Source organism: Amblyraja radiata, chromosome 12 (assembly GCF_010909765.2).
Source record: "Amblyraja radiata isolate CabotCenter1 chromosome 12, sAmbRad1.1.pri, whole genome shotgun sequence".
NCBI classification, from domain to species: domain Eukaryota; kingdom Metazoa; phylum Chordata; class Chondrichthyes; order Rajiformes; family Rajidae; genus Amblyraja; species Amblyraja radiata.
In genome coordinates this window covers 39,326,574-39,349,066 of record NC_045967.1, presented here as the reverse complement: position 1 = coordinate 39,349,066, position 22,493 = coordinate 39,326,574, and the positions used below count along the sequence as shown (strand labels likewise).

General features: G+C 46.5%; 1 protein-coding gene across 2 annotated transcripts in view; it reads left to right on the top strand.

Moving 5' to 3' along the window:
- LOC116979113 (rho GTPase-activating protein 6-like) overlaps positions 1-22,493 on the top strand; it is a 212,741-nt gene that overhangs the window by 172,175 nt on the left and 18,073 nt on the right. For both annotated transcript variants that reach the window (XM_033030588.1, XM_033030589.1), the window contains exons 6-9: positions 9,517-9,572; positions 12,177-12,327; positions 16,170-16,318; positions 20,828-21,004. In XM_033030588.1, coding sequence (XP_032886479.1) covers positions 9,517-9,572; positions 12,177-12,327; positions 16,170-16,318; positions 20,828-21,004 — 533 coding nt within the window. The remainder of the gene's footprint in view (positions 1-9,516; positions 9,573-12,176; positions 12,328-16,169; positions 16,319-20,827; positions 21,005-22,493) is intronic.

Here is a 22,493-nt window from a genome sequence, read left to right as displayed (position 1 = left end):
GTCTCGCTGTTCACTCTTGGGACCCAGCCATTGTATCTCTCCCATCTTTCCTTGATGGAATGATTGATTTACAGCTATACCATTTCCCCTTCTCATATTTTCCATTATTAACTAATGGTTTCATTTGACAAATTTAACTTTCATTTAATCTGGCCAAGGTGCCATTTATCTCATTTTGATTTGTTTTTTTCTCTTGTACAACGCCCATGACCTATTTTTTTCCTTTCTCTTCTACCTATATTTCTATATGGAACCTATTTATATATTGTGTTGTGTTTTCCAAGTATTTTGCAACCATTCTCTTCCCCTTTGGCAGTTTACATGCACAGTTTAATTATCCAGAACCAGGTCAGGGACTGCTCTTGGATGAGATCAAACTAATTTAAAAAAACAGTTTTAACTCCTTTTCATTCCTTCCTCTTTACTCTAAATAATAATTCTTAGATGACTAAATTGACCACCTCTTGCAACCTTAACTCTTCAAATTATCAATTGATTGCACCCCAGTTTCCTTTCCAGCATTCAGAGTGTTTCATGAATAAACTGATTATTCCAACAATGCACCTTAATTATGAGTAAAGGGCCTGTCCCACTTGGGCAACATTTTCGGCGACAGCCTGAAAAGAGGTTGTCTCGTTGTGGTCGGGTCATGAGGCGGCGTGACGCGTGGTGACGTATGTAGTGACGCGCGGTGTCTCCCTGTCACCCCTGGATTTTGGAATGTTCAAAATCCAGGGGCGCAATCTGGGTGTCCATCATGTCGTGCACCCTGTTACACATTGACATATGCTGTCCTGCGGGAGACGCCCGGTTAGGGTTAGGGAACACAGATGGGATGTAAAATATTCTTCCTTTAATGCATGGATTTTAAACATTAATATATTAAAATTAATACAATAAAATCAATTGTGCAAATAAAAAGATGTCTGAGTCGTTCAGTTTTATTTACATACTAGACCAAGTGCAGACCCGTTGGGTCTGTTTCCCCAACGGCGTTTTGCAGGGGGGGGGGGGGGGGGGGCTGCGGCATCAAACTCATATTAACCAACCCCCAAACACACAGGTGGGGGGAGGGGGGGGATGTGAAGAGGGGAGGGAGGGGAGAGGAGGTGGAGGAAATGGGACAGATTTGGGAGGGAAAGGAGAGCGGGGTAGGGGGTGAGAGAGGGGGATGGGAAGAGAGATGTGGGGGAGGGGGAGGATGGGGAGGTAGGGGAGGAGGGAGGGAGGGGGAGAGGGGTGGGGGAGAGAGGGGAAAGAGTGGGGAGGGAGAGTGGAGGGGGAAGGGGGAGAGGTGGAAGAGTGGGGAGGGAGGTGGAGAGGGGTAGGGGGAGTGATGGAAGAGGGACAGAGGGGTAGGAGGAAGGGGGTGGCGTAGAGAGGGAAGGGGGGTGGGGGAGAGAGGGATGGGTGGGAGAGGGGTGCGGAGAGGGAAACATAGAACCATTGAAATTAAGTGCAGGAGTAGGCCATTCGGCCCTTCGAGCCTGCACCACCATTCAATATGATCGTGGCTGATCATCCAACTCAGTATCCTGTACCTGCCTTCTCTCCATACCCCCTGATCCCTTTAGCCACAAGGACCACATCTAACTCCCTCTTAAATACAGCCAATGAACAGGCCTCAACTACCTTCTGTGCCAGTGAATTCCAGAGATTCACCACTCTCTGTGTGAAAAATGTATTTCTCATCTCAGTCCTAAAAGATTTACCTCTTATCCTTAAACTGTGACCCCTTGTTCTGGACTTCCCCAACATCTGGAACAAACTTCCTGCATCTAGCCTGTCCAACCCCTTAAGAATTTTGTAAGTTTCTATAAGATACCCCCTCAATCTTCTAAATTCTAGCATGTACAAGCCGAGTCTATCCAGTCTTTCGTCATATGAAAGTCCTGACAACCCAGGAATTAGTCTGGTGAACCTTCTCTGTACTCCCTCTATGGCAACAATGTATTTGAACATTGGGCATTGTGACATCACACGATGGAACGTTCACCAAGTGCTTGTGCTCCTGCAAAGGCATATGTAAATGGATCCATTCCGATTGGACATCTGTGAGCATAGGGCATTGTGACATCACACGATGGAACGTTCACCAGGGGCTGGGGCTGGTGATGCTTCTATGGGTGAGAAGCCAGTTTTTTTTTGAAATATTGGGGGGGGGGTGAAGGATTTGATTAAAAACGTGTACTTAAACACGACGACCAATGGCAAACCCGTTGGGTCTGATCCCCCAACGCAGCCGTACCCTACCCGTAGCCCCCACTGGGGGTGGGGGGGCGGCATCACCCCCACTAACCACCCCCACACACAGAGTTGGAAAAGTGTATAAAGACCGTTCCCTACCTGTAGCCCCCAGCGGAGACGTGGTCGTCGAAGTCGGGTTCTGGCCGTCTTAAAATAGCGTATATTGAAGTCGTTGAAGTCGGGTCCGTCTCGGCAACGGGGGGGGGGGGGGGGGGGGGGGGGGGGGGGGGGTGGCGGGGCGGCATCACACACACGAAGCATCCCCACACACAGAGTCTTAAAAGTGTAATGCCCCAACGCAGCCGTTGCCTACCCGTAGCCCCCACGGGAGACGTGGTCCTCGAAGTAGAGCCGTTCCCGAAAGGCCGTTTTTAAATGGCGTCGCGTGAGGTTGTGCTGCGGGCACCAGCAGCCGTTATGGTCGCTGGCCAGCAGGAGGCGACAAAATGAGTGAGGGGGGGGGGGGGGCTGGAGAATGTTTTAAAGAAAAAAATGGACATAAACATAACGAAATGTAATGAGGAGTGGATAGCTGGAAGGGAAAGTGAAATGTCTACCGAAATGGCTGCTTGTATGGGTGAGTAGCCAGTTTTTCTTTGAAAAACTGGGGGGGGGGGGAGGCATTACACTTTTGCTTTGGGGCATTACACTTTTAAGTGGTGAAAGTTCTGACATAACAGGAATCAGCCTGGTGAACCTTCTCTGTAATCCCTCTCTATGGCAACGATGTCTTTGAGCATTGGGCATTGTGACATCACACGATGGAACCTTCACCATTGGCTGGGGCTCCTGCATAGGCATATGTAAATGGATCCATTCCGATTGGACATATGTGAAGATTGGGCATTGTGACATCACACGATGGAACGTTCAGCAGGGGCTGGGGCTGGTGAAGGTTCTGTGGGTGTGAAGCCAGTTTAGGTTTGAAATATTGGGGGGGGGGGGGGGGGGGGGGGTTAGGATTTGTTTTAAAACGTACACTTAAACACGTCGAAATGTAATGAGGAACGGATACTTAGAAAGAAAAGTGAAATATCTACCAAAATGGAAAAGATGTAGGCGATTCAGCGTTCCCCCTTATCCTTAAACTTTGACCCCTTGTTCTGGTCTTCCCCAACATCCGGAACAATCTTCCTGCATCTAGCCTGTCCAACCCCTTAAGAATTTTAAACGTTTCTATAGGATCCCCCTCAATCTTCTAAAATCTAGCGAGTACAAGGCGAGTCTATCCAGTCTTTCTTCATATGAAAGTTCTGACATTCCAGGAATCAGTCTGGTGAACCTTCTCTGTACTCCCTCTCTATGGCAACGATGTCTTTGAGCATTGGGCATTGTGACATCACACGATAGAACGTTCACCATGGGCTTGGGCTCCTGCATAGGCATATGTAAATGAATCCATTCCGATTGGACATCTGTGAAGATTGGGCATTGTGACATCACACGATGGAACGTTCAGCAGGGGCTGGGGCTGGTGAAGGTTCTGTGGGTGTGAAGCCAGTTTAGTTTTGAAATATTGGGGGGGGGGGGGGAAGGATTTGATTAAAAACGTGTACTTAAACACGACGGAATGTAATGAGGAGCGGATACTTAGAAAGAAAAGTGAAATCTCTACCGAAATGGAAAAGATGTCGGCGATTCTGCGTCCAGTTTCGGAGTTGCAGGGAATCAATGGAAGAAATGTGGCAGCCGGACGGAGTTCCGTTTCGGAATCTTGGGCGAGAGTTTTATATATTAACTAGACCAAGTGCAGACCCGTTGGGTCTGTTTCCCCAACGGCGTTTGCGTGGGAGGGGGGGGGGGGCTGAGGCATCACACTCACATTAACCACCCCCCAAACACACAGGTGGGGGGAGGGGGGTGAGAAGAGGGGAGGGAGGGGAGGGGAGAGGAGGAGGAGGAAACGGGAAAGATTTGGGAGGGAAAGGAGAGCGGGGTAGGGGGTGAGAGATGGGGAGAGAGATGTGGGGGAGGTGGGATGGGGAGGGAGGGGAGGAGGGAGGGGAGGAGGGAGGGGTGGGGGGAGGGGTGGGGGGAGAGAGGGGAAAGAGTGGGGAGGGAGAGTGGAGGGGAAGGGGGAGAGAAGTGGAAGAGTGGGGAGGGAGGAGGAGAGGGGTAGCGGGAGTGATGGAAGAGGGACAGAGGGATAGGGGGAAGGGGTGGGGGTAGAGAGGGAAGGGTAGAGAGGGAACGGGGGTGGAGGAGAGAGGGATGGGAGAGGGGGAGGAGAGAGTGGGAGAGAAGTGGAAGAGTGGGGAGGGAGGGAGGGGTAGCGGGGAGTGGTAGAAGAGGGACGGGGGAGTGGTGGAAGAGGGACAGAGGGGTAGGGGAAGGGGTGGGGGAGAGAGGGGAAGGGAGCGGAAGAGAGAGGGGTGGGGGAGGGAGAGGCGTGGGGTAAGGGGATAGAAGTGGAAGAGTGGGGAGGGAGGGGTAGGGGGAGTGATGAAAGAGGGACAGATGGGTAGGGGGAGGGGGGTGGTGGTAGAGATGGAAGGGGGGTGGGGGAGAGAGGGATGGGTGGGAGAGGGAGGGGGGTGAGTAGAGGGAAACATAGAAGCATAGAAATTAAGTGCAGGAGTAGGCAATTTGGCACTTCGAGCCTGCACCACCATTCAATATAATCATGGCTGATCATCCAACTCAGTATCCTGTACCTGCCTTCTCTGCATACCCCCTGATCCCTTTAGCCACAAGGGACACATCCAACTCCCTCTTAAATATAGCCAATGAACTGGCCTCAACTACCTTCTGTGGCAGAGAGTTCCAGAGACTCACCACTATCTGTGTGAAAAATGTTTTCGTCATCTCAGTACTAAAGGATTTCCCCTTTATCTTTAAACTGTGACCCGCTTGTCCTAGACTTCCCCAACATCGGGAACAATCTTCCTGCATCAGACAAATGCAATTCAGGACTTTTCACTTCACAAGCAAAGTCAGAATGACGGTTAGTGAAGAATTCGAACAATCGCGGAGCATTCAAATGCTGCGCGCGCCTCCTGCACCAAAGGGGGGGGGGGGGGGGGGAGCGTGTGTCGTCACACACAAAGATATTTGGTCACACACTATGCACGCGCCTCCACAAACAGATGAGCGTCTTCTTGAATGGAGAGCGCGTGGCTGTCTCCACAAACAGTCACATACACTGTTGACCTGCACCCGCAAAAATATTTTGTGTGGAAGGGGAGGAGGAGGGTGGAGAGGGAGAGGGGGAGGAGGGGGGCGGCGGGAGGAGGGGGGGGGAGGAGAGGATGGGGGAGAGAGGTGAAGGGGGGGGGGGGGAGATGGAGGGGTTGGAGCGGGCGTGCATGAGTCGAGAGAAGAGAGAAGGGCAGAGAGAGAGAGAGAGGCTGGTACAACAACAAAAAACCTGGATAAACTCAGCGGGTGCAGCAGCATCTATGGACCGAAGGAAAAGGGCAAAGTTTTTGGCCGAAACCCCTTCTTCCGGGTTTCGCTCCATAGATGCTGCCGCACCCGCTGAGTTTAACCAGGTTTTTTTATGCCTACCTTCGATTTTCCAGCATCTGTAGTTCCTTCTTAAAGACAGAGTGTGCACGGTAAGGGAATGAGGAGGGAGAGGGGGAAGGGTGTGGAGGGAGGGGGAGAGTGGGATTGGAGGGGGAGAGGGGTGGGGGGAGAGAGGGGAATGAGTGTGGGGGGGGGACTAAGCTATAACAGTAAATTAAACATTGTCACTAATGCCAGCGTGTTGTAGAGTAATCCCTTCTGATTTGCTGGAACACAAAGAAGGACCCCATGAAACAACTAACTCACTTCAGCAGGGACTTTGCTTTCTTGCACTTTAATCGACCTCGCAGCACTTTCTTCAGCTTTTTTTATGCTTTTCCCACTAAATACAATGAACCTGCTGCAAGTTTCCACGACATTTATTCCACAGATCAACACATCGGAATCTCCAGTAAAACAGGCATCTGTGAAGCTCCCTCAGCCATTTTGTGTGCTAGCCTGAAACAAAGCGCGTGATTGGCCAACTGGCAGACAAATCAATGTTAAACGTGCTTTGATCGGACTAAAAAATTCCCGACATTTTTCCCGTGTTTCTGAGTTTCATTGGTGATTGTTTTAAATATTTTTACACAATATGTTAAAATTTCATGTAGTTTGGTGACTTAGGTCACGAAACCGCAGAATAATAGCCCCCAATGGGGGGGGGGGGGGGGCCTCACACACACTAACCACCCCCACACACAGAGTTGGAAAAGTGCATAAAGACCGTTCCCTACCTGTAGCCCCCAGGGGAGATTTGGTCGTCGAAGTCGGGTCCCTGCCGTCTTAAAATAGCGTATCTTGAAGTCGTCGAAGTCGGGTCCGTCTCGGCAACGCGTGGGGGGGGTGGTGGGGGGGTTTGCGGTGCGGCATCACACACACGAAGCTTCGACACACACAGAGCCTTAAAAGTGTAAATGCCCGACCTCTTTTCCGTTTTTCTCTAATTTAATTAAGATGTGCAGGTGGTGTTCTTATCGAGGTTCAGGGGTGAATGACGTAAATATTTTCACACAATATGTGAACATCTCATGTTGTCTTGAAGGCTCCTCGGCCCACATCTGACTCTCTGTACTGTCACTATGGCAACGATGTCTATGTGCACTGGGCATTGTGACATCACACGATGGAACGTTCACCATTGGCTGGGGCTCCTGCATAGGCATATGTAAATGGATCCATTCCGATTGGGCATCTGTGAGCATCGGGCATTGTGACATCACACGATGGAATGTTCTCCAATGGCTGGGGCTGGTGATGGCATATGTAAATGGATCCATTCCGATTGGACATCTGTGAGCATTGGGCATTGTGACATCACACGATGGAACGTTCAGCAGGGGCTGGGGCTGGTGAAGGTTCTGTGGGTGTGAAGCCAGTTTAGTTTTGAAATATTGGGGGGGGGGGGAAGGATTTGATTAAAAACGTGTACTTAAACACGACGGAATGTAATGAGGAGCGGATACTTAGAAAGAAAAGTGAAATCTCTACCGAAATGGAAAAGATGTCGGCGATTCTGCGTCCAGTTTCGGAGTTGCAGGGAATCAATGGAAGAAATGTGACAGCCGGACGGAGTTCCGTTTCGGAATTTTGGGCGAGAGTTTTATATATTAATAGATAGATGTATTGGTCCGCTTCCAGATCCAATCACCGTCTCTAACTTTTCACAGGGATGGATTCAGTGAGTGTAGACTGAACTCCCCTCTCCCCTCCAACCCCCTCTTCCTCCTCCCGGCCCCATCCCTCCTTCTCCCCTCCTCTCCCTCCCTTCTCCAACCCCCCCTCCCTCCCCAGTTTCCCCGACGACCCCCATTTGTGGACCCAGCCTGTGACAGCTAGATCCCACTAATAGTACTGCACAAAGGCCACATCACCTGTTTTAGTAACATTGACTATGGGATAAATGCAGACTTTTGGAACAACACCACCCACCTTCCCTCTCCCCCCACCCTCACCTTGCTTCAAAATGGGAGGTGGGTATTTAGACTCAGTGGTCGGAGCACTGGTACATTGACAACATTGCCTGTACCCAGTTGAAAAGCCCGTTGCCTCTGGGAGTTTGGAGAGACCATTGGAAGAGAGATCTGCCCTCTGGGACAACTCATGGCCAACAGTTTAGTTCCCATGAGGAGCAGGCAGAACATTGGGGGTTCGAGTCCAACCCCTTGGGCCCCGTGTCACATTTAGTTCAGAGATACAGTGCTCTTCGGCCCACTGAGTCCGCACCGACCAACGATCCCCGCACACTAACACTATCCCACACACGCTAAGGACAATTTATACTCATACCAAGCCTATCAATCTACAACCTGTGCTCCTGTGCGGAAGGAAACTCTAACCCTAGCCCTAACCCTAGCCCTAGCCCTAACCCTAAAGGGACTGTCCCACCAGCATGCGGCGAGCGCGACCAAACGTGGTGTCTTGAGGCATACAGCCTCGCGGGGCAGTCCCACTTCCAACCGTGGAGCCGTATGGAGCTGGTCCCGACATCATACTCACCAATCAGCTGGGCAGGAGGCGGGCCGACTGAATTTGGACATAGCACGGCGTCGGGCGGTTACGTCATCACGCAACGGCACTCCGGGTGGTGACGTCATCGTGCAACGCCACGCTAGGCGTACGCCGTCAAGACGCTGTGTACGGCGTCCAGATGCTGCGTACGCCCGTCGAGGCTCTGCGTATGGTCTCAAAGCGGCTGCGGGCCGACAGGCCGTTGCCGCGTGGGATTTTTGGACAGTCAGTTTTTCGGAGGCCCGCGCGATGTCCGGACCAGCCCCGCACAACTCCATATGGCTCCGGCGATCGAAGTGGGACCGGCCCCGCGAGGCCGTACGGCTCAAGCGACCACGTTAGGTCACCCGCAGGACAGCACACGTCATCGTGTATGTCGCACAACTACGGGCCTCAGTCACTGACGATCGCAGTCGCTGAAAAATCGCAAAGTGGGGCAGGCCCTTAACTATGTTTAGACCATTTCTCATTGTAACTCTTTCACAAACCAGAATTAATGTCATTTATTGATTACCTCCTTCTCCTCCTTTGCTATTTATTTGCTAACCCAGACCTATTTGTATTCTTATTCCAATTCTTGGTAATTTGTCATGATTTTGGGAATAAATTTACTTGGCTGACCTGTTGCGCTCTTGCATTACTTCCAGTCTGCTAGAGAAGACCAGAACCTGTATGTGTTGAGTAGTTGCAGAAAACATATGGTCTGATTAAAAAAAAAAGCCAGAGCCTCTTCCCAGCCAATGTTGAGTAGGAACAGATTCTCCTCTTTCAGGGTTAGTAGGTTAATTGGCCACTCTAAATTGCGCTTAGTATGAGTAGTGATATCTGGGGGGAGTTGATGAGAATGTAGGGTAAATAAAACATGGAATTAGTGTATGATTAGTGTGAATTGGCGGTTGAGTCGGGCATGGGTTCAGTAGGCCAAAGGGTCTGTTTCTGCCTTGTATCTCTCCGTGAATCTTTGACACAGAAATTGAGATTTGCTATCAGAAGAGGCCAGTTGGATTTCAACTGTGGTGTGTTTAGACACACAAATGGTCGTAATCACAGACAGTCTGCAAGTAATTACTCCCATATGGCAGAAATATAAATACTACATGCTTGAATTTCAAGGCCAGTGTCTTTATTGGCTCTTAACCATTTACGGGAATGAAAGGACGCAGGTTATTGTTGCCGCTGATCATGATAAGTATTAGTTTTGACATGAGTGATTTTAAGTTTGCTTGACAAGGATGCTTACTTATTTTTCAGGTCTTCAGACTGTTGGTATTTTCCGAGTTGGAAGTTCTAAAAAAAGAGTTCGACAGGTAAAATAATATCGCATCGACAAAGTCTAGCGAATTGATTTTTTATCAAATAATGCTCCAGATTAATCTTTTCTACCCAGCTGCACTGGTGATATTAACTCATAGATAACTTTTTCAAGAGTGAAGAACTCAAATGTCACTTTTTCCATCATTACTGAGATTTATAAGATCAGCAATCCTTCCTGCCTCTCCAAGCTGGGCTCTTTCCCTGTTTCTGAGTGGACAAGGCATGATATTCAAGGTGTCTTCTGATGACCTGATATCCCTTTGTTCAGGCAAATGTTTAACAGTAGAATATACTTGCAAATTAATACATATTATCCAGACAGCATCATAATTCATTCATCACATTAGTTCACGGTGCCTCTCCGAACCAAAGGCAGCCTGAGTAGATGGCTACAGGAAGAATTGTGAAATGCTCGCTATGAACAGGATAAAGATGCAGGATTTTAAACATTGCTCTCTTCAAAGAAGCATGTTAAACTCATGTGTATTATGCAATTAGATGCACATGAATGCATTCTTAATGGTATTGGGGAAGTCTGTGCCACTGTTGCACCACCTTCATCACCTGTGCATGGTTGATGTTACATCTCAACAGCAGTAGAGTATGGTTCTGCTTTGTCTAAAAAAATTATGATCAGAATAAGGCAAATGTTTTGTTATGTCACTTGTTCCTTTATTATCACATGTACCAGGGTAGTGTGAAATATTTTTTTTTTGCATGCAAATCAAGACATTATTGCCATACATTAGAACAATGCATACATAATTTATAGAACCAGCCCACTGAATCTATATGCAAGAGCCACCATGTTTTGGCACCATTTCACAGTCTCAACTGCAGCCGGCCATAAAGGCCCGTTGCAGCTGCTGCTTCCATCTGGTCATCCCAAGGACCATTGTCTCTCTCCTTGATTGGCCATTTTCAGGAACCGTCTGGCCCCAGGGGTCCCTCCTGCAGCCGACCTTCAGGGCGATTAAGGTGAGACCCCCGTTCTTTCCTACCGGCCCTTTGTCCAGCTTCCGCCACCGTCACCGACTCCCTCCACCTCCACACCGCTTGCCCGTCTTCATGGGTGAGCAGGCGCCGGGCTCGTCAGTTCCCTTCCTTGGTTCCACAGCAGGTGAGCTCGGCTGCATCTCGCCAGGACCTTAAATGTTCCTTAAATAGATCATTTAAATGTGTTTTTCTACACCATAGTAAATTTGTGGAGAATCGTAGATGGACACAAAAAGCTGGAGTATCTCAGCTGGTCAGACAGCATCTCTGGAGAAAAGGAATAATTGACATTTCGGGTCTAGAGTCTTCTTCAGTCTCCAGAGAATAGAAGGGCCTCGACCAGAATCGTCACCTATTCCTTCTCTCCAGAGATACTGTCTGATCCACTGAGTTACTACAGTTTTTTGTGTCTATCTTTGGTTTACACCAGCATCTGCAGTTCCTTCCCATACATTGTGGAGAATCGTAATAGTCTACCACAGGTTTACACCAGTTATGTAAATAATGGTGGTTATGATGCAGATATTATCATCAGATGATAATATTAATGAGATGAATATTGTCTATTATATAGTATATGTCTATTATACAGTAGATTAGTGAGAGGGCAAGATGGTTCCTTTTCATTATCCTGTTCTATCGTTTTGAATGGAATATTAGGAATAGGAATACTTTATTGTGACATGTGACTAGGCACAGTGAGATTCCTTGCATGCATACACAATGTATACAAACAGCAGCCACCTACGATGCTGACAAAGATACAAAGCTCGCCGGCTCCCCCTTTTGTCATCCCCCCCCCAACAGTTCCCCACACTGGATCCCCATTGTCCTTTGTCCCTTCCCCACCCCTATTGTCCATTATTCTTCCCCTCCCCACTCACGGCAGTCCCCCAAAGCGGGGTCCTCCATTGGTTCCCCCCCCCTTCATGGTTGTCCGCCACGCTCTCATTGACCGTCGACCATGGGTCGACCCGCGAAGTATCGCTGTCGCCGCGAGGCTTCACCACCGCCGAGGCCCTATCGTCGCGAGGCTTCACCGCTGTCGACGCCCCACTCACGCCTCCATGGTGCTGACCCTGGCCCCAACCCCGGGCTCCGCTGACCAGGACTCCGACCCGCGAGGCCCTGGCTGAGCCCTGACCCGGGCTTCCATGAGGCATCAAGACCGAGGCGACTCAATATAGGCCTCCAGCCACGTTCCCAGTCCACAGCCGCGGCCTGTCGGGAACAATGTTGCATGAAGGACTCGATTTAGTGTTAAACCCAGTTTAAACATGTTTCCTGTTCAATAATCACCCAGTGATAATTTGCATCAATAGGTATGACTTCAAATTTGTTTTGTCATGCTTGCCATTGCCATCAATAATAGGGGTAGATTGTAAAGGAAGCATCCAGAACTTTTTTTTAACTGAATCACATTAGAATTAAAATATTATGCGATACAGAAATGTAACTGTTCACAAAAGTAATTAATTGAATGGCGACAGACTGACCATTCAGAGTTTTGAAGCAGAAGCAGAAGTATTTTGAAGAAATCGTGTCATGATATTGGAGCAAATCGGTGAATATTTAATCTGTGACATGTTTGTGTTTCCCAGCTACGAGATGAATTTGATCAAGGTCTGGAAGTGATTTTGGATGAAGAACACAGTGTCCACGATGTAGCAGCTCTACTGAAAGAGTTCCTGCGGGACATGCCAGATCCACTTCTCTCCAGAGAGCTCTACACAGCCTTCATCAATACCATGTGTAAGCACAGACCCACCCACCAGCCCTGTTTGTTTATTCTCTCATGAAATGATGTGTTGCAAGCAAGGTTATCAATCGATGGCTATTCCTAATTAGTCTGGAGAAGGTGGCGTGAAACAAAGCAGTCCTGTGGATGACTCTAATAGTTTGTTAGGGGAAGGCATTTCTGGGTTTAGATTCGGTGATGATGAAGGAATCGCGATGTATTTCCAGGTCAGGAATGTTTGTGACTTAGCGATGATGAGAATCCCAAGGGCACTCTGCGATAAATTGGAAAGTGCTGTCAAAAAAGTCACGGTGAGTCCAGGTGGTTCACAGTGCAGCCACAGTATGCAAGCACTCGAGCAGGGGTCGGCAACCTTTGACCCCCGGGCCGAATGCAGCCCGTAACCCAAAATAATCAGGCCCACAGGCAGATTTTTTCACCCGTAATCATCCGGCCCGCCGAGCGCGGCCGAACCTGAGTGCCGAGCTCTGGCTGTACCGCATCCTGCGCAAAGCCACCGGCACGGCCGCGCATCTTCTGTGAACACATTTAAGAAAAAACTGCGGATGCTGGAAAAATCGAAGGTAGACGAAAATGCTGGAGAAACTCAGCGGGTGAGACATGCAAGGATTGCATGAGGCTGCCTCACCCGCTGAGTTTCTCCAGCATTTTTGTCTACCTTCTGTGAACACGTGATTTGATGCCTGCCATCCAGGGCGGGATGGGGGCGGGATCCATGTGTACACGTGATGGATGTGGCCCGCCATCCGCTCACAGACATGTGTCCTGGCCCCTATGCAGAACAAGGTTGCCGACCGCTGGACTAGAGGAAGCAAATGTTTTAGGTTGCTGCAGGGGTTACAAATCAAATGGACTGCACAGGTCTAGATAGTATCACGTTTCTTGACTGTTGTGTTGCTGGAGTTAGATCAAGGCAAACGGAGAGAATTCCAAACTTGCTGACAATAAGCGAGTTCGGTATTTCAACTGTGCATGCCCAGGTCATAGGTAATTTGGGATAAGCATTCGCGCCAGCTGAGCTGCTGTATGTATACAGGCCTGCGTCTCATCCGTAGTCAGGATTGAACCCAGGTCTCCGGCACTGCAAGCGCTGTTCCCAACATTTAAGAAACAGTTAGACAGGTACATGGATAGGACAAATTTGGAGGGATATGGACCAAACGCAGGCAGGTGGGACTAGTGTAGCTAGGACATGTTGGTTGGTGTGTTGGGCCGAAGGGTCTGTTGCGCTGAAGGGTCTGTTTCCACACTGTATCACTCTATGATTCTATGACTCTAAGTGTACCAAGGTACAGTGAAAAGCTTTTTTGTTGCATGCTATACAGTCAGTGGAACGACCATACGTACAACCAAGCCCTCCACAGCGTACGGAAACTGGTTAAAGGGAATAATGTTTAGTGTTAGATAACGTCCAGCAAACTCCAATTAAAGATACTCCGACGATCTCCAATGAGGTAGATGGTAGGTCAGGACTCTCTCCGGTTGGTGATCGGATGGTTCAGTTGTCTGATAACAGCTGGGAAGAAACTGTCCCTGAATTTGGAGGTATGCGTGTTCACACTTCTTTACGTTTTGCCTGATGGGAGAGGGGAGAAGTGGGAGTGACCAGGGTCAGACTGGTCCATGATTATGCTGCTGGCCTTAACGAGAGAGCGTAATATGTAGATGGCGTCAATAGAAGGGCGGTTGGTTTGCATGATGGTCTGGGCTGCGCCCACAATTCTGTGTAATTTCTTGTCATCTTGGGTGGAGCTCTTTCCAAACCATGCTGTGATGCATCTGATAAAATACTTTGTACGGTTTATCTGCAGAAATTGGTGAGACTTGTTGGGGACATGTCAAATTTCCTAATCATTGTAAGGAAGTAGAGGGGTTGGTGTGATTTTTTGGCCATTGCTTCGATATAACTGGTCCAGGCCAAGTTGTTGGTGATATTTACTCCGATGAACTTGAAACATTTTATTATCTTATTTATTAGGCGCAATCAGTGTAAAATAGTATGTGTACTATTTCACTTCCTGAAGTTGATCACAATCCCCTTAGTCTTGGTGACATTGAGGGAAAGGTTGTTGGCTTTGCACCAGGTTACGAGGTTCTCAATCTCCTTCCTGTACTCCTTCTCCTCATTATTTGATATCCAGCCCACTATGGTGGTGTCATCAGCAAATTTGTTAATTGAATTAGGCTGCACAGTCGTGGACGTATAAGGAGTAAAGAAGGGGGTTGAGAGTGCCTACTTGCGGGGCACGAGTTGAAGATTATCGTAGAGAATGATTTGTTCTCTATCCACACTGATTGTGGTCTGTTGGTCAGGAAGGCGAAGATCCAATTACAGAGGTGAGTGCTGATGCTAAGCTCCATGAGTTTGGAGATGAGCATGGATTGGGATAGTGGTATTGAAAGCAGAGCTGTGGTCTATGAATAGAAGTCTGACAAAGGTGTCTCACTTATCCAGGCTTTCCAGAGATGAGTGTAGGGTCAGGGAGATGGCATCAGCCATGGACCTATTGTGGTGGTAGATGGACTGCAGTGGGTCAAGGTTGCTTGGTAGACTGGATTTAATGTGTTCCATAACCAGCCTCTCAAAGCACTTTGTGATGGTGGCTGTCAAGGCCACTGGATGATAATCATCAAGGCATGAGATCCTGATTTTCATGAGATTTTTCATGAGATCTGGCAAATTGCTTCCTCAGCTTTGCTCTGTGACCTAATAGGTTTCAGAACAGGTTCAGGTTTATCACATTCTGAAGAAAAATCAATTATTTGTTTTGGAAAGTAGGTTTTATCATGTTGAAAACTGTATACGATGAGGTTTTGCAATGGGCCAGAAAGAATATATTGTTTGGTGTCAGTAGTAGAATGCACCATATTTATAACTTTGAAAATGCTTTCCGTAATGATACCTACAATTCAATGCCAGTTTTGACTAAAAAATATGAATGCATTGGAAAACTTGAGGCGATTGCATGTCAAAGCCAACTAATTATAACAAAAATTGTAAGTCTCAAAGTAATCCTAAAATATCCAAAAAAAAAAGATGATATTGATTATTTTATTAGAAACAAATGGAAGAGATTTTAATGAGGTGCTTATTTAGAGTGGCATAGAAGCTGGATTAGTGGGATGCAGTGAACTACTTATGATAGGAGTGATCTGTTCTATGTTGCTCTGAACTGGCCCTCGTTGATCAACTGGGAGTCAATCCTGCAGAGGAGGTCGGTGCTCAGGACCACACCAAAAGGAATAATATAGTCCATTGGGCATCAGAAGAGCCAGCCCAATAGTTACTCGATCCTTAAGTGTTACCTAAGCTTGTGACAGATTTCAGCATTTTCCGTTTTTTAAATTGTGTTTCATGCATTCTTCCTTATCAACACTGAATCATTTTTAATGGATATTTTTCCTGGAATAGTTTTTGAATTACTGATCATCTCTTCTCGCCAACCCAGTTGATGCTAATCTCCAACTGGAATGCTTGATGGAACAGTGTAAGACAATATCACAGTCTGCGTCTGAGCCACTTTGTATCTGACTGGCTTTATACTGACTGCTCAGAATGGGGACGTGTGAAGCTGACATATCCACAGTGATAAATGAATAAATGAGGGTTCACTGCGTGACCCATCCCCTGTTTAAAAAACAATTAAATCACAAATGGGAATTTGATTAGTTCCAAGCAGCAATCTGGAAGATAAATTAATGACGAGTGCTTTGTTTTCAGAGGAATTTAAAGCACATCCAAGTTTGTGATTCCTGGTTTGATTAATAGGATGTCAACAAAGACTTCTCGTCCATCACAAAACCTTGACTTCTCCTTGTTTTTTTTCTGCTACAGCAATGAATCACAAGAAACAGCTCTCCACCCTCCAACTGCTGATTTATCTGTTACCCCCGTGTAACTGTGACACTCTGCTCCGACTGCTGGAGTTGCTGTCAAAGGTTGCCAGCCACGCCCAGGACTCAGTTGATGAAGGTGGACAAGAGGTAATGAAAGCTTTAATTTCAACACTATTTGCTCAGAGAGAAAAAAAAACACATCCAACAGCCAGATCCCAGTGTCCTGGCTAACATTCCTTTCAGCTGTTGCTACTAAAAGCAGATTAACTGCTCGTTCATCTTGTTGGTGCCTATTGAGCTTTGTTTGGCAGTGTATTAGCTGCCACGCTTCCTAGTCTAGAAGTCAACTGAAAATCACTCACTACACAAGCCGATTTAGAGTCATAGACGCATAATACACAGATATAGTCCTTTCAGCTGAACTCATCCATGCCGACCAAGATGCCCCATCTAAGCTAGTCCCATTTGCCAATGTTTAGCCTATATTCCGTTAAACCTTCCTTATCCACTTACCTGTCCAAATGTCTTTTCAATGCTGTTATAGCATTTACCTTGCCTGTCTCCTTGAGCAGCTCATGCCATATACTCACAAGACTCTGAGTGTAAAAGTTGTTCCTTAGTTTCCTATTAGATCTTTCCCCTCACCTTAAACCACTGTCCTCTGGTTCTTGGCTTTGATATTCTTGGATGAAGGTGCCGGTATCTTACCTGAAAGGATCAGCCAAGTGCAATGTAATCCTGTTTATGTTCATCTACCCAGGGAAGCTGAGGTAGCCTAGGTTCTGGCAAGCAGCTTCACTCGCTGACTCTGAATCCCTCCCTCAATTTCCCCACCCCTTGTCTAGATCTGACGGTATTGCAAATTGGGAAATAAGCAGAACCCTTTATTATAATTACATTTATCAGGCAAACAAAAGTACTTATGGAATCAAACATGTCCACTCCTGGAATTTATGATTTCAAATACAATACTGAATCCCACTGAAGCTTAAAGAGAGGGGTGAATCGGTTTCGCATGTGGAAGTGTAGAAACAGAAAAGGCAGTGGAATAGATTGTTTCTATCTAGGCTACAGAGAAGTGCATGAACTGCTTAAATTTATAAAGATAACGAAGAAATGTTTTGGATAAAGGGGTTTAAGGAGATGCTTAGCAGTTAATGAAAAAAGATTGTTGTAACAGCAAATTTCCAACTTTTCCAGTACCTCTTTTCCAGTTGCCATGACTACACAGGTAAGTGGGAGTGATCTTACGCAGACCTAATAGAACAGATCTTCCAGTCGTTATTTTCAGTTTAATTGGTTGTTTATTGAAGTAGTTGTACAAACAAAGAGATGAACGAACCAGGTTTTCCTTATTTTGCATACAAGTTGTAGCTGGCGGCTCTCCCCGGTCTGGTGAGCACTGTAGGCTCCCCCTTCCTGTGCCTGGTCTGCCCCTTCCTGTCCCCTATGCCCATACATATACACCACTCTGTTCATCTACTGACCACCCCCAAGTGTCCAAAATAATACTGCAAGATATATCTAGACAAAATAATATAATATGCCAACAGTAGCTAGCCTAAACATTAATGACTCCTACAATTGTGATTATGTTTGCTCTCTATGATTGTGCTGATGTACTGGATGACTAATTCAATAGGTCATGTCATTGACTGGGCTGATGGAGAGACAGACAATTAAGTAATTGCTGGACTGTTGTTATGGTTGAGAAGGCCAGAGGGAGGTTTTTTTTAAAGGAGCAAGAAAAAATGACTTAAACAAAAAAACTGTTGCACAAGGAAAAGGTAACAGGATTGAATAGAAGCAAGGGCAGCACAGTGGCACAACAAGAGCATTGCTGTCTTAGAGTGCAAGAGACCCGGGTTCACTCATGAGTCATGACTATCAATGCTGTCTGTGTGGAGTTTGTACATTCTCCCCATGACCACGTGTGTTTTCCCCGGGTGCTCTGGTTTCCTCCCAAAGACATACAGGTTTATCAGGCTTCGGTAAAAAATGTTAATTGTCCCGAGTATGTTGGATAATGCTGGTGTACGGGGATCGCTAGTCGATGCGGACTCAGTGACTGGATTCAGATTCAGATTCAGATTCAACTTTATTGTCATTGTGCAGTGTACAGTACAGAGACAACGAAATGCAGTTAGCATCTCACCCAGAAGAGCGACATAAATATGAGCAATAAATAAATCTGTTTACGTGCATACAGTCATAGTATTTTTTTCCTAGTGGGAGGTGTATCCGGGGGGGGGAGGGGGGGTGATTGGCAGTCACCGAGGTACAGTGTTGAGTAGTGTAACAGCCGCAGGGAAGAAGCTGTTCCTGGACCTGCTGGTCCGGCAACGGAGAGACCTGTAGCGCCTCCCGGATGGTAGGAGGGTAAACAGTCTGTGGTTGGGGTGAAAGCAGTCCTTGGCGATGCTGAGCGCCCTTCGCAGACAACGCTTGCTTTGGACAGACTCAATGGAGGGGAATGAGGAACCGGTGATGCGTTGGGCAATTTTCACCACCCTCTTCAGTGCTTTCCGGTCGGAGACAGAGCAGTTGCCATACCATACTGTGATACAGTTGGTAAGGATGCTCTCGATGGTGCAGCAGTAGAAGTTCACCAGAATCTGAGGAGATAGATGGACCTTCTTTAGTCTCCTCAGGAAGAAGAGACGCTGGTGAGCCTTCTTGACCAGAGTTGAGGTATTGTGGGTCCAAGAGAGGTCATCGGAGATGTTGACCCCCAGGAACCTGAAGCTGGAAACACGTTCCACCTCCGTCCCATTAATGTGGATGGGGGTGTGCGAGCCGCCCCTAGACTTCCTGAAGTCCACAATGAGCTCCTTGGTCTTCTTGGAGTTAAGGGCCAGGTTGTTGTCAGCGCACCATGCTGCTAGGAGCTGGACTACCTCCCTATAGGCCGACTCATCGTTGTTGCTGATGAGGCCAATCACCATTGTATCATCTGCATACTTGATGATGGTGTTAGTACCATGTACAGGTGTGCAGTCGTAGGTGAAGAGGGAGTAGAGGAGGGGGCTCAGCACACAGCCCTATGGAACGCCGGTGTTCAGGGTGAGGGTTGAAGAGGTGTGCTTGTCTAACCTAACAGACTGGGGTCTGTTGGTTAGAAAGTCCAGTATCCAGTTGCAGAGGGAGGGGTCGATGCCCAGGTCATCGAGTTTGGTGATCAGTTTAGAGTGTATGATGATGTTGAATGCTGAGCTGTAATCGATGAACAGCATTCTTACGTAAGTGTCTCTGTTGTCGAGGTGGGAGAGGGCGGAGTGAAGTGCCGTTGAGATAGCATCCTCCGTACTCCTGTTCTTGAAGAGTCTGTTTTTGTGCTGTATCTCGGAACTAAACTCATCTACACTAAACAAGGAATGTAGAGAAGGTAACTGAGGAGTGTTAAGACACAGTATATAATGCTGCAAATTAAATGGTAACACGTCTACAAAAATTGATAAAAGATAAATTCAGAATTAATATCTAGAAGTTAGTCAAATAGAGCATGATCGAAAAATGAGATTAATTTCCAGGTTTGCAGTCATGGAAAGAACTGGAAGTAATCTATAAGATGCATTTGATGAGTGGAGCCAACATTCGGCCCTTTTCTCATGTTCTGTTAGAAGATAAAGTCATACAGTGTGTCTACAGGTTCCTCAGCCCACCCCTTTCACCCCAACCAATGGATAGGCATCCATATTAATCCCATTTTACAGCACATGATTGATCATGTCTCGTATTCACATCCAAATCATTTCCATATTTTACAAACACCAAGGGTCCCACCACTGCTCTCTGGCGAACATAACCAGTCACAGGAGTCCAATCACAAAACAACCTTCTACCACCATCCCCCATCTCTTATTGATGAACCAATTTTGAATCCATAGGTCCTATCATTTTGAATCAGTCTTTCTCATAGGACCATGTCAAAGGTCTCATTGAAAGTCCATGTAAAATATTGCCCTGACCTCATCATTACACTTTGTTACCTCCTCAAAAATTCCAATCAGATTGGTCAGACAAGATTTCCCCTTCATAGAATCATACTGGGTATCCTTGATTAGTCCCTGCTTTTCCAAATGTTTATTAATCTTGTCCATCCATTTTTGTTAAATTACTTCCCTTCTCCTGAACATTGGTTAGTGATCGCCAATGTTTTACCTGCTGCCCTTCTTGGAGAGGAGGACTACATTTGGTGTCCTTAGTTATTTGGTACTTCCTTTGTGACCAGCTTAGATTTAAAAACCTCAGCCAAGCAGCAGCAATCTCTTTCCCTGCCTCTCATAACAGCATGGGATAAATTATCAGATCCTGGGAATTTTTCTATCTTTAATCCTCCTAGGATTTGAGTACTCATTCTTTACTTATGGGGGATTTGCACAAGAATTTCACTTCCCCATTTGCTGCCTCCAATTAAAAATTCAATTTCCTTTGTGAATACCATTGCGGGGAATGACAACGTAACAAACCCTTGCAAGCAAAATAGATCCAACTTTGTCGACAATTGCATCAGAAGTGTATATCAATAAATTATGGACCTCCCTGCCTATTATAGTTCATCCAGTTTATTTATGTGGACGCACAATGTTTGATGAATCATCTTTTCAGTACACTGTGATGTTTGAAGAATAGTTAATTGCTTCTATTTCTCTATAGGTGACCGGGAACAAAATGACGTCTCCCAATCTGGCTACCATATTTGGCCCGAACCTCCTTCACAGAGAGAATGTTTCTGACAAAGACTACAGTATGCAAGCAGTTGAAGTAGAGGAGAGCTCAGCAGTCATTGGTGTGGTCCAAAAAATGATAGTTAACTACAAAAACCTGTTCATCGTGAGTATTACATAAAATAGTCCAACTCTTTTGTGAATTTTCTGTCTTTTCCAAAGGCATTATTTATTTTATTGCAGGACAGTTTCATGGACAACTGTTGGTACTTTGCTCAAGATGCTTCTTTTTAAAATCAGGCTGCAATGTTTTATTCCCATTCTTTAGCAAATGTGTCCTATAAGTGCCAGGAGATATATAACCGTGAGTCCATGTTCCCCTCCTTCACCCCTATTTCCCCACCACAATCACAGGCACTGGCAGTTAGGGAATGGGTTCTACTTGCATTATCACTTCACTTCTGACAATGCTAGCTGTACTTGCATTCAGCCTTTTCCAATGAAGCCAGTACTATCCTTGCATGTAACTTTGATCAGAAGGACAAACGGGAGGACTGAAATGGTAAGGAGCTATTTTGTTTCCCCTCAAAGTGAATCCATTGGATCCATGTGTATGGAAGACTCACTGGCAACTGAAGATAGACATCAGCCCAAAGGCCTCCCAGTCTGGCTGGCTTTCTGCCCTGGCTACTGGGTGTAGGCCACGTAAGAAATATTTGTGTTGAGTTATATTTGGACCAAGCTCAGGAACATAAAAAAGAGTGAATTTCAGGGTAATAATAAAGCTTGTACAGTACAGAGTGTGAAGGCTAAGCATTTGCACCTTTAGGTGTTTTTGAGGGAGAGGGGACGTGACATAATAGTTCCATTGTTTAAATTTCCTCCATCTGGATTTAATACTGGCACCAGATAAGCAAGACTTATTGTTTTCAAATACTATTTTAATAACACATTGTTTTCTGGTGAAGTGCATATGATTGCTAAAATAATCCATGTTTGTGAAACTGATGCCACTAATTCTTATCCAAGAAAAGCAAAACAAATAAATGCCAGAGTGAATTTGCAAGGTTACGGCAGGGTTCCTTAGAACTCGAATAGTTTGCAAATTGGAAATGGGGCCGTGAACTGTGTTCCCACACACAGCAGCAGAAGGTAGCAGAAGAATAGATAGTCTTGAGAAACAATGGCAAATCTTAGTTTTCCATTCTTAATAGTAAAGTTGATATTAACAAATTCAGCCCAAGCCTAGCTCAAGTTAATAGGATATTCTCTAAACAGATTTAACTCCTGAGAAGGTTTTAAATGATATTAATGGTTTAAGAAATGATGTTGCTGCTGGCCTGAATGGTGTACCTCTGGGTAGAATTTGTAAAATGGACATCATTATGTTGACTGGATTGTATTCTTCCCTGGATACAATGTGGCAAAATTCCAACTAGTGTCAGGAACTGTTGCCTGCAGCCTTGCAGCAGCTGGAAAATCCATCCTGCTTGTTTGTATGTACGGTCTGTACAAAATTTGGGTATTTGTAAACTGGGGACAATCTGGGAACAGTCTCTGATGCTGTAAGGCAGCAATTCTATCACTGCTGAGCTACACCAGCATTTTGTGTCTATCTTAGGTTTAAATCAGCATCTGCAGTTCCTTCCTACAAT